Source organism: Ictalurus furcatus, chromosome 9 (assembly GCF_023375685.1).
Source record: "Ictalurus furcatus strain D&B chromosome 9, Billie_1.0, whole genome shotgun sequence".
In the NCBI taxonomy this organism is placed as follows: domain Eukaryota; kingdom Metazoa; phylum Chordata; class Actinopteri; order Siluriformes; family Ictaluridae; genus Ictalurus; species Ictalurus furcatus.
In genome coordinates this window covers 16339940-16353255 of record NC_071263.1, presented here as the reverse complement: position 1 = coordinate 16353255, position 13316 = coordinate 16339940, and the positions used below count along the sequence as shown (strand labels likewise).

The following is a 13316-nucleotide window of genomic DNA, read 5'->3' as shown; positions in this document are numbered from 1 at the left end:
ACTAATGACCTGAACTATGTATGAATATATGAAAGTTAAAAATTTAACCCACATCCATGCATATAAGGGATAAACTTTTATTTACTTTTTTTAAACACAGTATTTACCATGCTTAGTTAGAATAGCCAAGTGTTTGTATTAAGTACAAAATAATTTACACTATATCCAAAATACAAGTGGTCCAATACTAACTTACAATACAAAAAAAATGAAAAGTGCTCATTTACATCCAGATACTGGAATAGTTTTATATATTCTAAACTCCGTACTCTGCATACTATTTAGCTATTCCTTCGAATTATTTGGTAATTACAGTGAAATTTATAGAGGAATGTAGTTAGAAGAAATGCAGTGAGGAGTTTAAATATACCAATGGGTCCTGGGAGTTTAAAGGGTTAAGATCAGTAGAGGTGATCGAAATAAGATTAGCTTTTGAGATTCAGCCAGCAGAGGTCTCCGCACACAAACACGCACGCACATGCATGCACGCACACGCACGCACGCACGCGCACGCACACATGCGTGCACACACGCACATCTTTACTGTCTTTATCCCTTTCTGGCACTGAAAGGAACAGTTGCACATTTTGTGACTTCTGAAGTTCCTATAAATTTAACATTGGCTTGATGGTGGGATGATTAATTGAAAATTGAAATATCCCCTGAGAGATCATCGAGCCACACAGAACAGACACGCTTCTTCCAGATGTACCTCTATTCAAAGACAGATGCAGAGATGTATTAAACAATGGATATAAAAAGTCTACATACCCCTGTTAAAATGGCATGTGTTTGTGATGTAAAAAAAAATGAAACCAAGATAAATCATGTCAGAACCTTTTCTACTTTTATTGTGAAATTGCAACCTATAAATTAAAGTGAAAAACAGTACATCCTTTTATAATTAGGGATGTGGTTGTGTTCAGAATGAACCAATCACATTCAATCTCATGTTCAAAAGAAATTATCATATAGATGTCGTCGATTAAATTATTCTGATTAAACCCAAATTAAGACCAGCTGTTTCTGTAAGAGTTTCTTCCCATCTTCTTGGTTTCATCAGACTGCTGAAGCCATGGTCTGCAAATAGCTTACAAAGCCTGTACAGGGTCTCACTGCTGAAAGGAATTGATCAGGAGAGAGGTACAAAAAAAAATCCAAAACATAAGATGTACCATGGAACACCATGAAGGCCGTCATCAACAAGTGAGGAAAATGGAGCACCACAGTGAAATTACCAAGAACAGGTTGACAAAAACTTACCAGAGAGACTGTCAAGAGACCTACAGCAACATTAAATGAGCTGCAGGAATATCTGACAAGCACTGGCCACTCCCTGCATGTGACAACAATCTCTCAATCTTTGTTTCCCACAAAAACATCCAAGCTCAACTAAGTCACCCCAAACCATGTGGCAAAATGTGTTATGGTCCGATGAGACCAATTCCAAAAGGTAAAATAATTCCATAATTCCAAAAGGTATGTTTGGTGCAAAAAAAGCACATCACCAAAAGAACACCATACCCACGATGAAGCATGGTGGTGGCAGCATCATGTTTTGGCGTTGATTTTCTTCAGCTGGACCTGGAGATTTAATCAGGGTGGAGGGAATCATGAATAGCTCCAATTACCAATTAGTTTTTGTGCAAAACCTTAAGGCTTCTGCTAAAACACTTAAGATGAAGAGGAATTTCATCTTTCAGCATGATAATAACCCGAAGCAACGCTCCAATACAACAAAGGAATGGCTTCACCAAAACAAGATCAAGGTTTTGGAAAGGTCCAGCCAGAGCAAAGATCTAAATTCAATCGAAAATATGTGGGGTGACCTGAAGAGGGCTGTGCACAGGAGATGCCCAGCCAATCTGACCGAGACAGAATGCTTTTGAAAGGAAGAATGTCAAGATGTGCCAAACCGACTGACTTTTACCAAGAAAGATTGCATGCTTTGATAAAATCTAAAGGTGCTTCAAACTAAGCACTAGTTTACGGGTGTGTACACTTATGCAACCAGGCTATTGTACATTTATACTGTTTTTCACTTTAATTTATAGGTTGCAATTTCACAATAAATGTAGAAAAGGAATATGGTGTCAGAAATATGATTTATCTTGGTTTCATTTTTACATCATTTTACAGGGGTGTATAGATTTTTTTAATATCTATGGAAATATAGATATCAAATAAACATATTTAACAAATATGCTCATACAAATGAAGAATTGTATCATGCTTTATAAGATAAAGACAAATTCACCTATCAGACATAAGCACAGCAATCAGAACTGAAGCTTCACCTCTTTTGCCTGTCTTAACCCACTTGATATTTTCAGGGTAATTGGGATTTTTGAAAACAATTTGGTCCTACATTGCACTACAGGTAATCCCTTCTGGGAAGCCCTTTTAGCAAACACAAATCCAAAATGGTATTTTCCTGAATTCTAGTACAATCATAAAGGTCCAACTCATACAACCACATCACTATCTTATGCCTTATTTCAGTAATAGCATAAAATAACACCTATAGTTTTGCTTCAACGCAACTGTCACAAATTTGCCCTCTTAGTCAGTACGTTTACATGGACAACAATAATCCAATATTAACCAGATTAAGACGATACTCTGATTAAGAAACTACCATGTAACAGCATTTTTTTATTACCTTAATCCGATTAAAGTCATACTCGAAGTAAACACAAATCGAATTAAGACATGTGGAGTATTCCTGTTTTAGTTGCATTATCGACGTACATTACAGACATGTATACACCTTAATCACACTATTAACGTCGTGTGGGAGTTTTCACCGCATTTTGTGACAGGACACGTACACACACGGCAGTGCTCAACCGTTTTATGGCAAACAAGAGAGCACGGCTGAGTCCCAAACCGCGTACTTACCTGCTATATAGTAGGAGAAATACAGTATCTCGGCTACTGAATAGTAGGTAAGTACATGGTTTGGGACGCAGCCCATGGCTTCAAGCAGTCGTCTATTTGCACGTATAGCATGACAAATAATTAACTGCACTTGAAGCTTTCGTAAAATTAAAAATAAAAACACCCAAAACTGTATACGGTACCATAACGAAGACGAACTGTATGTTGATGCGTAAAATTCTGGAGGGACGTCGGACGGCATAATGTGGGGACGTAATGACGTGTGCCATTAATCGATCTATGTTCTATAACATGTAAAACAGGAACAAGAAAGGAGTATTCTAAAAGCAACTCATATAAACACCTTAATCACAATATTGTCTTATTCAGAATAAGTCCAATAATTAGATTATTGCTGTCCATGTAAACGTAGTCACTGCGTAGCACGGGTCTGAGTGTGGCGATTTCATGCTTGTTTAAATTACAATGTGCTTCTGTTTCTGTACTAGTTCTGTCTCTATTTCTGTCACTGGTTTGTTTCCTAACTGTGTCCAGGTGTTCAGTGTTAAGCCCATTATTAGTCTGTGTTTATATACCATGTTGTGTATTTGTCTCATGGTGAAGTCTTATCATGCATATTGTTTGTTTTCGTTTCCATGCTCACTGTCTCCTGGTGCTGACCTGTGCCTGTTTTCCTGACTTCTGAATATGGATTATCCCTGTTTAATGTTGTCTCCTTGACTCTACTAAACAAGCCCCCTGATTGGGTCTTTTGGATTATTGCGTATCCTTCCCTGATTCGTCAAGCCTCTACCATATGACCATTATGCTACATTGATCGTATACACAACAACAGGGACACGGAACCGCAAGCTTTGCTGGCTTTGTTGTCATTCTTAGCAGTCACTGTGCAGTTAAATTCCGTATTGTATAATACTGCAGCTGCCTACATGCGCAAGAGTCAAGCTATGATTAGAGCAATCGGCAACAAATCTCATTTTAAGCAGTGTAAGCCCTACATGGAACGCTGGTTTGGACTAACAACCAACTTCCTGTTTACACTTGTATGCGCATGCCCAGTGTGCATGGATGTCATATGACATGCGTTTTTGGTCGTGTAGTGTGGAGAGAGATCGTGTCTGAAACACAGCGAAAAATCCTGTGTGGACGAGGAAGGTTTTCATTTCAAAACGCCGTTTTAAAACAAAAACCCACTAGTGTAAACAGGACACAGCACTCAGTGAGACACAGCACTCAGTGAACTCACCAAAGTTTTCACCACCCCAGATGTCCATGCGAGTATCGTACTGGCCCAGGTGATTGAACCAACTCTTATCCATAACAAAGATCCCACCTGCAATCACTGGAGTCCTAAAGAAGTAAAGACACATGCATTTGGAAAAAGAGAACAAGCAAATGGCTTACTTTCTTCAGTGTGTAGACAAAACAGCTCAAACAGCACTAACTGCACTCTTGTCAAACAAACATACATGTGAAGCTGAAACTTCTTGCTGAATGAATTAACCACATGAATTAAATCTAACGCTCCTGACTGTTTCTGTTACTGAAACATTTCCCAGTGTTTGGGGTAGGTGAGAAATTTCAGGAGATTAGAAAGAGAAAAGGGAAAGAGAAAGATTGTGTTCCAAATGACTTACTATGCATTATATTTATACACTACTTGTACACATTTTCCAAGTAAACAGGCAGAGCTATCTCAGTGTTGTACCCACAGTGAAACACAGGCATTTCACTTTTAATATAAAAGCCAGAAAAGACAGCATTTTAACACTTGAAAGCCTTTCTCCACTGCTTTTTACATAATTTGAGGTTTTGCACACTAAAATTTTATGTTGTGGTCACAGTAAATCATAATCTGGAAACTGTGTCCATAAGTGAAGCTGGTGGACAGCTAGAGGTCAGATAATAAGACTCAGATCCTGCACACTACAATGAGGAAAAAAGAAAACATTTGATCCTCTTTGAAACAGTGCCTATTAATAAAGGTGATACACTATCAAATGAAACATAAAATTGCCATTTTGACCATCTGATGCAAAAAAAAGTCTCCAAAACCCCCAAAATTTCATCACAGGATCTGCTAGTAACTGTCTTGCAACTGTTGGTGTCATACATCAAGTGCACACAAGCCAGTGCATACATCTACAATCAGAAAGAGATTGCACAAATTTGACCTGCATATGAGGTGTGCCAGAAAAAAGTCTTTATAAGACTACAGCTTGCCAATAAGCATATAGGCAAAGACCAGGCCTTTTGGAATAATGTGCTCTGGACAGACAAATCAAGATAAGAGTTTTCCACAGAAGAATATCACATCTATTGATATTTCTGTTGAATAAAATAGAAAAAGCTCATTTTCCTTGTAGTTTTGTCCAAATATATCAACGTTATTAACAGACACTGTTTCAAAGATGATCAACTGTTCGCTTGTCCAAATGTGTAAAAAAAAAAAGCCAACAATTCCCATGGGGTGTACTTTTTTTTCACATGACTGTATATACTGGTGCAGTATGCCATTAGGAACACATTCTGGGATTGAGAGATTCACCTGATTGGCTGAGTTGGATCAGTTCGAGCCATTTTTTGCTCAATAGGAATCTGCTCCCATTTAAAATGTAAGCTCCAGTCAAACCCTGCAGTCAGAGAGGGAGAGAGCAAGCTGGACCCAGTTCAGGCTTTAACTCATTCTTACATTTTAATTATTAACTAACTTATTAACTTATTAAACTAATAACAACCAGCAACTTAAGCTCATTAGTAATAGATTAGACTAAGAAAATTTAAGTAATTAGTTGTAAACAAGTAAGTGTTTTCTATAATCATTCCTTTATGTCCAGATGCATATTCCATGCATATCTAAACAGGTCTGTTAATGCTCTGCGGCTTGGAGAGATTGTGTATTGAGATTAAAATCTTGCCCTCACCTCCTCTGAGGTCAGCGGAGGCTGCCAGGTAAGCAAAGTTGTCCAGGCTGATCACATCAATGATGGGGCTGACAACCCGAGTATGATCCTGAGAGGATGCAGAGAGAGTCAGTGATCCACAACCACCTAGTAAAATGTGTGCATGGCAAACAGTAAAGGCTTTTCACCAGTGAAAAGGAGATACATGCCAAGTAGATAACCATGACAAAACTGAACAAACAAGTCAGCCATTAGCTAGCTACTGACATATAAGGGCAACAGGAGCTGTAATTGCTCCTTTCTAACTCCTTTGGGTGGTTGTAATTTTACAGAGCTCTCTGACAACATCTGCATTCGTGAATAAGCTATTACGATGCTTCCGTTTTATTGCCTGGCATTTTACAAGGATATACTACAAACTGTCACTCACATTTTGTACTCAGACTGACTGGTAGTTATTGCTTATGCCTTCTGGGATTGATGGTATCTATTATAGCCACTATCCCAAGAAAGACTGCATGTTCAGGATCTGGTTGAATTCAGTATCTGTGTGGCAAGATCAAGGCATGATTTCCATGTGTATCCAATGTATCCATAAGCAGTAGAACAACCATAAACCTAGGTGCTTCAACAAAAATGTACAATTGCTAGAGATGGTGGTTGAGGGAGTGGTTGCACTGACTCACCCATGACCACACATTGTTCATACATTTCATCTAGTACATCACATTCATCACACTAGTGAGAGGTAAACAAAAAGTGAGTTTGCGGTCATTTCTGCCTTTCGGAGCATTAGAGTTTGAGCTGTAATATTTCATCATTAACATCCTTGTTGGCAGGATGCTAAGAAGAGTGTTGGAGATGCTCAAAGTTTATCTGTCATCCATTTCAGCTAGGCAAAGCTTTAATGATGTGTCACCAAGTGGACATCTGTTTGCTTGTTTAAAACTTCATTAAAGCCATCCACCATTTTTGGGCTTCAAGAACATTGGTCCTGTCTTGATCTGTCCATGGTCCTGAATGTTTTGTATAATCAATCATCTGAACGTGTACAGGAGGAGGATCAGGAGGAGGAGATTAAAAGAAAACCAACATAGAGTGTCTTAGTAAAGTGATACAGTAAGCGGCCACGAACTGCCAGAACATATTCGATGTTTGTTGCCACAGTTTCTACAAGTCTCTGAAACTGTACTGGAGAGATGAACGCCAATTCTTCCGAAAGATTTTGATGTTGATAGTGAAGCACGTTGCCTAACATGCTGGTCCAAAATAGCCCCTAGATGTTCATTTGGGTTGAGATCTGGTGACTGAAGGTCATAGCATATGATTTACACCAATTTCTTCTTCATCAAGTCATTCAGTAAGCCTTTGTGCTCTGTGAAATGGGGCATTATTGAGCACTCTTATCAGAATAGAAATTTTTCATCATAGGTGATCAGTCAGAATAACGTTATATTGATTTGCAGTGACCCTAGTGGACTCAAACCACTAAAATGCCAGAATATAAATGTCCACATAACAGAACCACTGTGCAATCAGGCCTGTACCATTCTCTTGGTGTGTGTCACACATGCATTTCCCCACTTGTAGAGACTATTCTTTCAAAGTCACTTACATCTTTTTCTCTTGTCAAACAGTACACCTGACTGGAAGACTCTGCAATCATTATGTTTCTCTATTTCATTATTTAGATTTTTCCTTTAATTTAAATAGGTGTTTAAACCAATTAAGTTACACGGGACTTCATGGAATTTGGCTCGATCCCTAGTGCACTGAAGAGGACAGCTTTGAGCATCAGTGAGTCTCCCACTAACAGGTACTTTTATACTGATTTATGGTTGTGTTACTTAAATGTTAGATTGTCCGTGTTGGACAGTTACATAAAAATATTTCTGTTTTACTGGTTGGGATTTTAATCATTTTTGATTTTATACAGAATTGAACTGTAAAAGTAATTAAAACATATTGGCTTAGGTGCGGTAAACGCTTAATCATTGTCCAAACATAAAAAAGGAAATTAAATGTGCCTGGCGATGGACTGGCATCCCATCAAGGGTGTATTCCAGTATACGTCGACCATGACCAAGATAAAGCGGTTACTGAATATGAATGAATGAAAATTTCTATTTTAAATGTTATGCTTAAAATTATATTAAAAGTATATGCTTATGCACTACTGTACTCCATGACACGTACTTAATGCAATTTGTAAAAACTCTAAATATCATTATATATAAAATATAAAACATGGATGGGATTACTGTGCATGGCCATGTTAATGCACGGTGTATGTACACAGAGTAGACAATGAAAGCAACAAGTGTTTTCAATTAAATCTGTCATTCTTTGTAAGCTGTCTGAACCTGTTGAACCCTGAGCTCAGTGTATGAGTATGAGGGCTTTTGAGACAGCACAGGGACAAAGCTTCACCATAGCAGAAAGCAATAATAATTTACCTTGAATTAATGAAGCTCTCTGAACAAAAGAGAAAACAAGCTCGGAATCTCTTTATGTCTCCCCCCTCTCGTCTCTCTCAAAGTCGTCAATTATATCCTAGTATAAGCTGATTTTGTTTAAAGGAACACTCCCGCATTTTTCAAGTTAATCTCTGACAACCACATTTGTATTGTATGTGCGATTACAACGGACATGTTTCTCTTTATTTAGAAAAGAACAGAAAACCAGTTTCCTCAAAACTCAATTATGATTCAATGTTACAATAAAGATTTTGAGATGATATGAGAAATGAGAGAAGACCTTTCCAAAAACCATCTGGTTCTCTGTGTTTTCCTGCAAACTAAGATGCAAACTAAAACAGTTCCGATGTTTTGACTATGTTTGAAATGTCTAACCATAACAAAAAAGAATTATACAGATTTAGGCCCTGATTTGCAAAGATGCCAAGTAATGAGAACTGTTAGTCGGTGTGTTGTGATCGATTTACAAAAACGAATTGAGTGAGTGTCATCCTGTGCAAAGCAAGCAGAACAAAAACAATATGTAAATGAGAATTTTACATGTGCTCTATGTTTTTAATAGCTGCATTGAATTTATAGCTGCTCAGAGACTCCCAGAAGAGAAAAACCGTGAAAGAGTATAACAATGATTGCAGGTGGTGAGACTCATTCAAGAACTGCTCAATGCATAATAGGAACATAAAACAAATACATGTAGATGTTAGTGTTCATTATGTTAATAAGGTAAACATGAAACCAACTTTAATGCAGCAGAGGCATCATTTTGAAAAAAAAAAACCCTTCTGATTATTATGGTTTAATTTAATAATGAATGATCTAATTATTATTGAGACACTATATTATTTGAGACAAGGAATAAATTGAACCTGCTCATTATTCGGACTTGTAAGTAAGTGGTATCATTTGGTCTTCCACAAATGTAATACATGCATCCTGATTAAACTAATTTGAAGATAAAGATTAGGAAATTGCACTATAAGTGCAAAGTTAATCCGTTTTGCATAGACACCACCTTGTATTTTGATCTTAGGGTAGAAATGTCACAAATTTTTACTAAATCAGCAACTTTGAGTGTAATTTACAAAAACCTTGGACTGAAATCAGTCTACAAAAATAAAGGTTGAGCAACTCTTCTTAGACAGGTAAACATTTCTGTCTGGGGTATTCATAAAGATGTAGATTTGAAAAAACACTTTATTTACTATAAGTACTGCTCTATATCCGTCTCTTTTTCTCTCACTGGCTTGCATTTTACTTCACATGAATTCTTCCCAGGCCTGCAGTTGAGTTACAATGATTGGATTAAACAGGACAAGCACACCAGAGCTTCAGCACCTCAATACATGCGTGACAACACCACAGACAAGGGCTTAATGCTCATAATCCCTAAAATGGTCTTGCACATGGTCATCACATTCGTGAGCTATACTATACACAAGCTTAGAGGAAAACTCACTGCAGTTGTGTGTATGCTGGTTTCTAGTCCTGTTTAGACTACAGTTAAATCTGCATGAGGTTGCAAAATGAAGTGCAGTGATATAAGATAAGGGAAGAGTCCGCTCCCCAGTGCACGTTTATTAAAGTCTAGATGCAGGATATTAGATGATTTGTCAAAAGAATTAAATTACTATTGAGATGTGCTGAAAAAAAAAGGAGAAAGGATATCTTGAATCTAGAGATTGAATCTTGAATCTAGAGTATCTAGAGCTATTCTCTTAGAGAATAAGACTGGAGAGGCTAATGGCCTCCTGGTGATTTAGTTAACTTTGACAAAGGAGAGAAATGCCTGAGGCTGTCTGATGCAGCTGTGTGAGATATGAGATCCACCTCTCTCTCTCTCACACACACACACACACACACACTCTTTCAAACGATCTCTCTCTCTTTCACTCACTCTCTCTCTCTCGCTCCTTTTGCTTTGTTTTTCACACACGCACACACACACACACACACTCTCTCTCTCTCTCTCTCTCTCGCTCACACACACACATATCCACCCTCCTTCTCTCTCAGTCTTTCTCTCCTTCATACACTTTCTCACCTTCTCTCTCTCTCTCTCCCTTTCTTATTCTGTCTCAGGAAGCTGAAAGCCATACTGGACTGAGGCCATTTGTGAATTATAAATGACTCCTAACACACAAAATGTTAAAGTGCTATCGCCTGACATGGTTACACAACAGTGTGTGAGTGCGTGTGAGTGCATGTGAGTGCATGCGTGTGCGTGTGTGTTAGTTTCCAAATTTTCCATTCCACATACACAACCTGGACTAAATAGACTAAATATCTTTGGGTTTGACTGAAGTCTTCATAAACGCTCACCTCTTTGACTCTCTGGATCATAGGCTGGAGCCAGTCTGTGTTCACCTCACAGTGGCTGTCCAGGAAGGTGAGGATAGAAGCTGATGCAGCGCCAGCTCCCCTCACCCGAGACCTGATCAAACCTGCCCGATGCACAAAACAACATTTCATCAAAGGGCACTTCTTCATTCATTAAACATGTAGTGCTCTATCACCTGTAAAGTAGTGAAAGCAAATATTTTTAAGTCTTTAAGGCTTAATTAAGCCTTTAAATGCCTGGCTTATTTTTCAGTTATTCATCTTAAAGCATATTGTTTAGTAACTACTGTTAATTATTCACAAACTACAGTAAAGCCTGTTGGGAAAGTGTGTAATTATTAGAGTGAGGAATGCAAATCTGGATGCACCAATGAGTTCAAGGGGTTTATGGGGTTAAAGTCAGGGCAAAGATTCCAATGCCCATCACTTCCAGGCTGATGGAGCGCAGTACATTCTTGCTTCACTTCACCAAAGTTTTTCGCTCAAAACTCCAAATGCCAGCTGACTGAAAGGCCAAACACACAGCTCCTGTTACGTCCTTCTACATTTCTACTGATAATCAAGAAATGAAAGCAACAAACTCTAATGTAGTCCAGGCGAGACACCTTACATGCAGACCTGCAGGCAGTATTTCAGATTAACAGTTTGAATTATTTAGAATTTCAGAGTTACTTTACTGGTGCAAGTGCCCAAATGCTCATTGTATAAAACCAGATGTAATTGTCCTGCCTGTTTTTTGAAAGCACTTAATAATACAAGTAGCAGTCTAATTACTTGTATATTTTTAGTGTTGGATATGATCTTCATGCTAGAGGTAGAACCCTCTGCACTCCGAACACTCACCCTCTCGCCGTTCATTTCTCAAGCAACGCACTTTGGGGATCTGAGAGAGCAGCTGGCAGTCCTCAGCTAATGAAAGAAGGACATCGGATTACACAGAAAACACACACACACACACACACACACACACACACACACACACACACACACACACACACACACACACAGATAATACCCTTACACTCATCCCCCACAGCTGGTATGCAGCTCACATATGCATCCTACCCCTAAATGTCTTTGGTTATAGCTGTGTTTATGTAGTGTTGGTGCTCCAAACATGTGCTCCTGATCTTTTTTAGTATTCAAATAAACCAATTAAACAAATATCGCATGAGACATACAGCTTCAGATGGCTGTAACAGATACCACGTACATTTTCATATCCAATTTAATAGAATGTGATATCAGTCTTTATAAACATACATTATGCTTAAAAATGCTGCCTCATTAAATTACAGGAACTGTTTCTAAACGCTCGATTAGCATAAAAAAACAACAACAACCAAAATAGCACAGTATAATGCCACCAGACAGAAATGATATCAGTGTTTTGAGTTTTTCATATGATAGAGTAACTCCATCCATCCCATCCATTTTCCATAACACTTATCCTAAACAGGGGCGCAAGGTGGGGGACACCGTGGACAGGATGCCAAACTATTGCAGGGCAATAACAATTGCACACACATTCACATACCACAGACAATTTGGAGATGCCAGTAAGCTTTGGGGGGGACCAGAGTTCAGCACGGGAGGACATGCAAGCTCTGCGCACACAGGGTGGAGGCGGGATTCAAACTCCCAACCCCGGAGGTGCGAGGCAAACGTGCTAACCACTAAGCCACTCTGCCCCACTGATAGATTTTGGTGAATGATTAATTGACCTACAGATAACTATGATTAAAAAACATAAATATGTTACTGGATAATAAACAATGTGACATAGCAAAAACTGCATATATATATATATATATATATATATATAAAAAATCCCCCCCCACCCCATGGCATTTGAGAGTTGAAGGGGAGTACAAGTTGCCCTCAGCCTCCTGATCAGGCAAAGCTGCTCTCAAAACACAGAGCTTTCTTCACTTGTCCTCTACAGTAATGTGTGGGTGTATGTGTTTTGCATGTGAGACTGAGAGCAAGCGAGAGGGAGGATAAGTGTTTTATGTCACTCTCAACACAGTGAGGACAACAGACAGATGGCGAGGGGGAGGAGTAAACTCTGGATCACCATGAAGGCAAAAGTCAAGTGTTCACTCTCACACACTGACAGATGCTGCATAATGCCTGACAGCTACACTTTACACCTCTGTTTGCATAGATTTGTATCTTCCACAGCTAACAAGTCCTATTTTCCATTTTTAAAAATGTGTGTTACAGATGGAATAAAAGACATCCAGACATAGACACAAACAACAAGAGACTGACAAAGATGGCAGGGTGGGAAAAGAATAAACTATAAATACATAAGTAAGTACATGAACTAGACTGACATAAAGCAGAAAGACTGAGTCAGAAATGGAAAAAGGAGGGTGTATGTGAACGTGGGAACGTCTCATCATTCCTAAACTCTAAGCCAATCGAGTTGCCTGTAGAACTCAGTGCAGGTCACATGTAGGTTTATGGCAAGTACAGAGATCATGCTGCTGGATTAGGACTAGCCTTAACAAGATTTAAAAGTTTGATCAATTCCTGACACCCTACAAATGCCCTTAGACTTCACTACAGCTCCTATCTACACATGCAGGTCTATTAGGATCTATATTAAATTATTTATTAGCATTCTATGTAAGCAACTGTTAATCTAAAAAACAATGTGCCAAGAATCTATTTTTATCATGCATTTTAAATG

The 13316-nt window shown here is 38.5% G+C and overlaps 1 protein-coding gene across 1 annotated transcript in view; it reads right to left on the bottom strand.

The window, feature by feature from the left end:
- Positions 1–13316, bottom strand: part of galnt16 (UDP-N-acetyl-alpha-D-galactosamine:polypeptide N-acetylgalactosaminyltransferase 16) — a 34065-nt gene that overhangs the window by 8918 nt on the left and 11831 nt on the right. Inside the window, exons 5-9 of the mRNA XM_053633102.1 lie at positions 11462–11527; positions 10601–10722; positions 5826–5913; positions 5450–5534; positions 4148–4251 (exon numbers count right to left, since the gene is read on the bottom strand). Coding sequence (XP_053489077.1) covers positions 4148–4251; positions 5450–5534; positions 5826–5913; positions 10601–10722; positions 11462–11527 — 465 coding nt within the window. The remainder of the gene's footprint in view (positions 1–4147; positions 4252–5449; positions 5535–5825; positions 5914–10600; positions 10723–11461; positions 11528–13316) is intronic.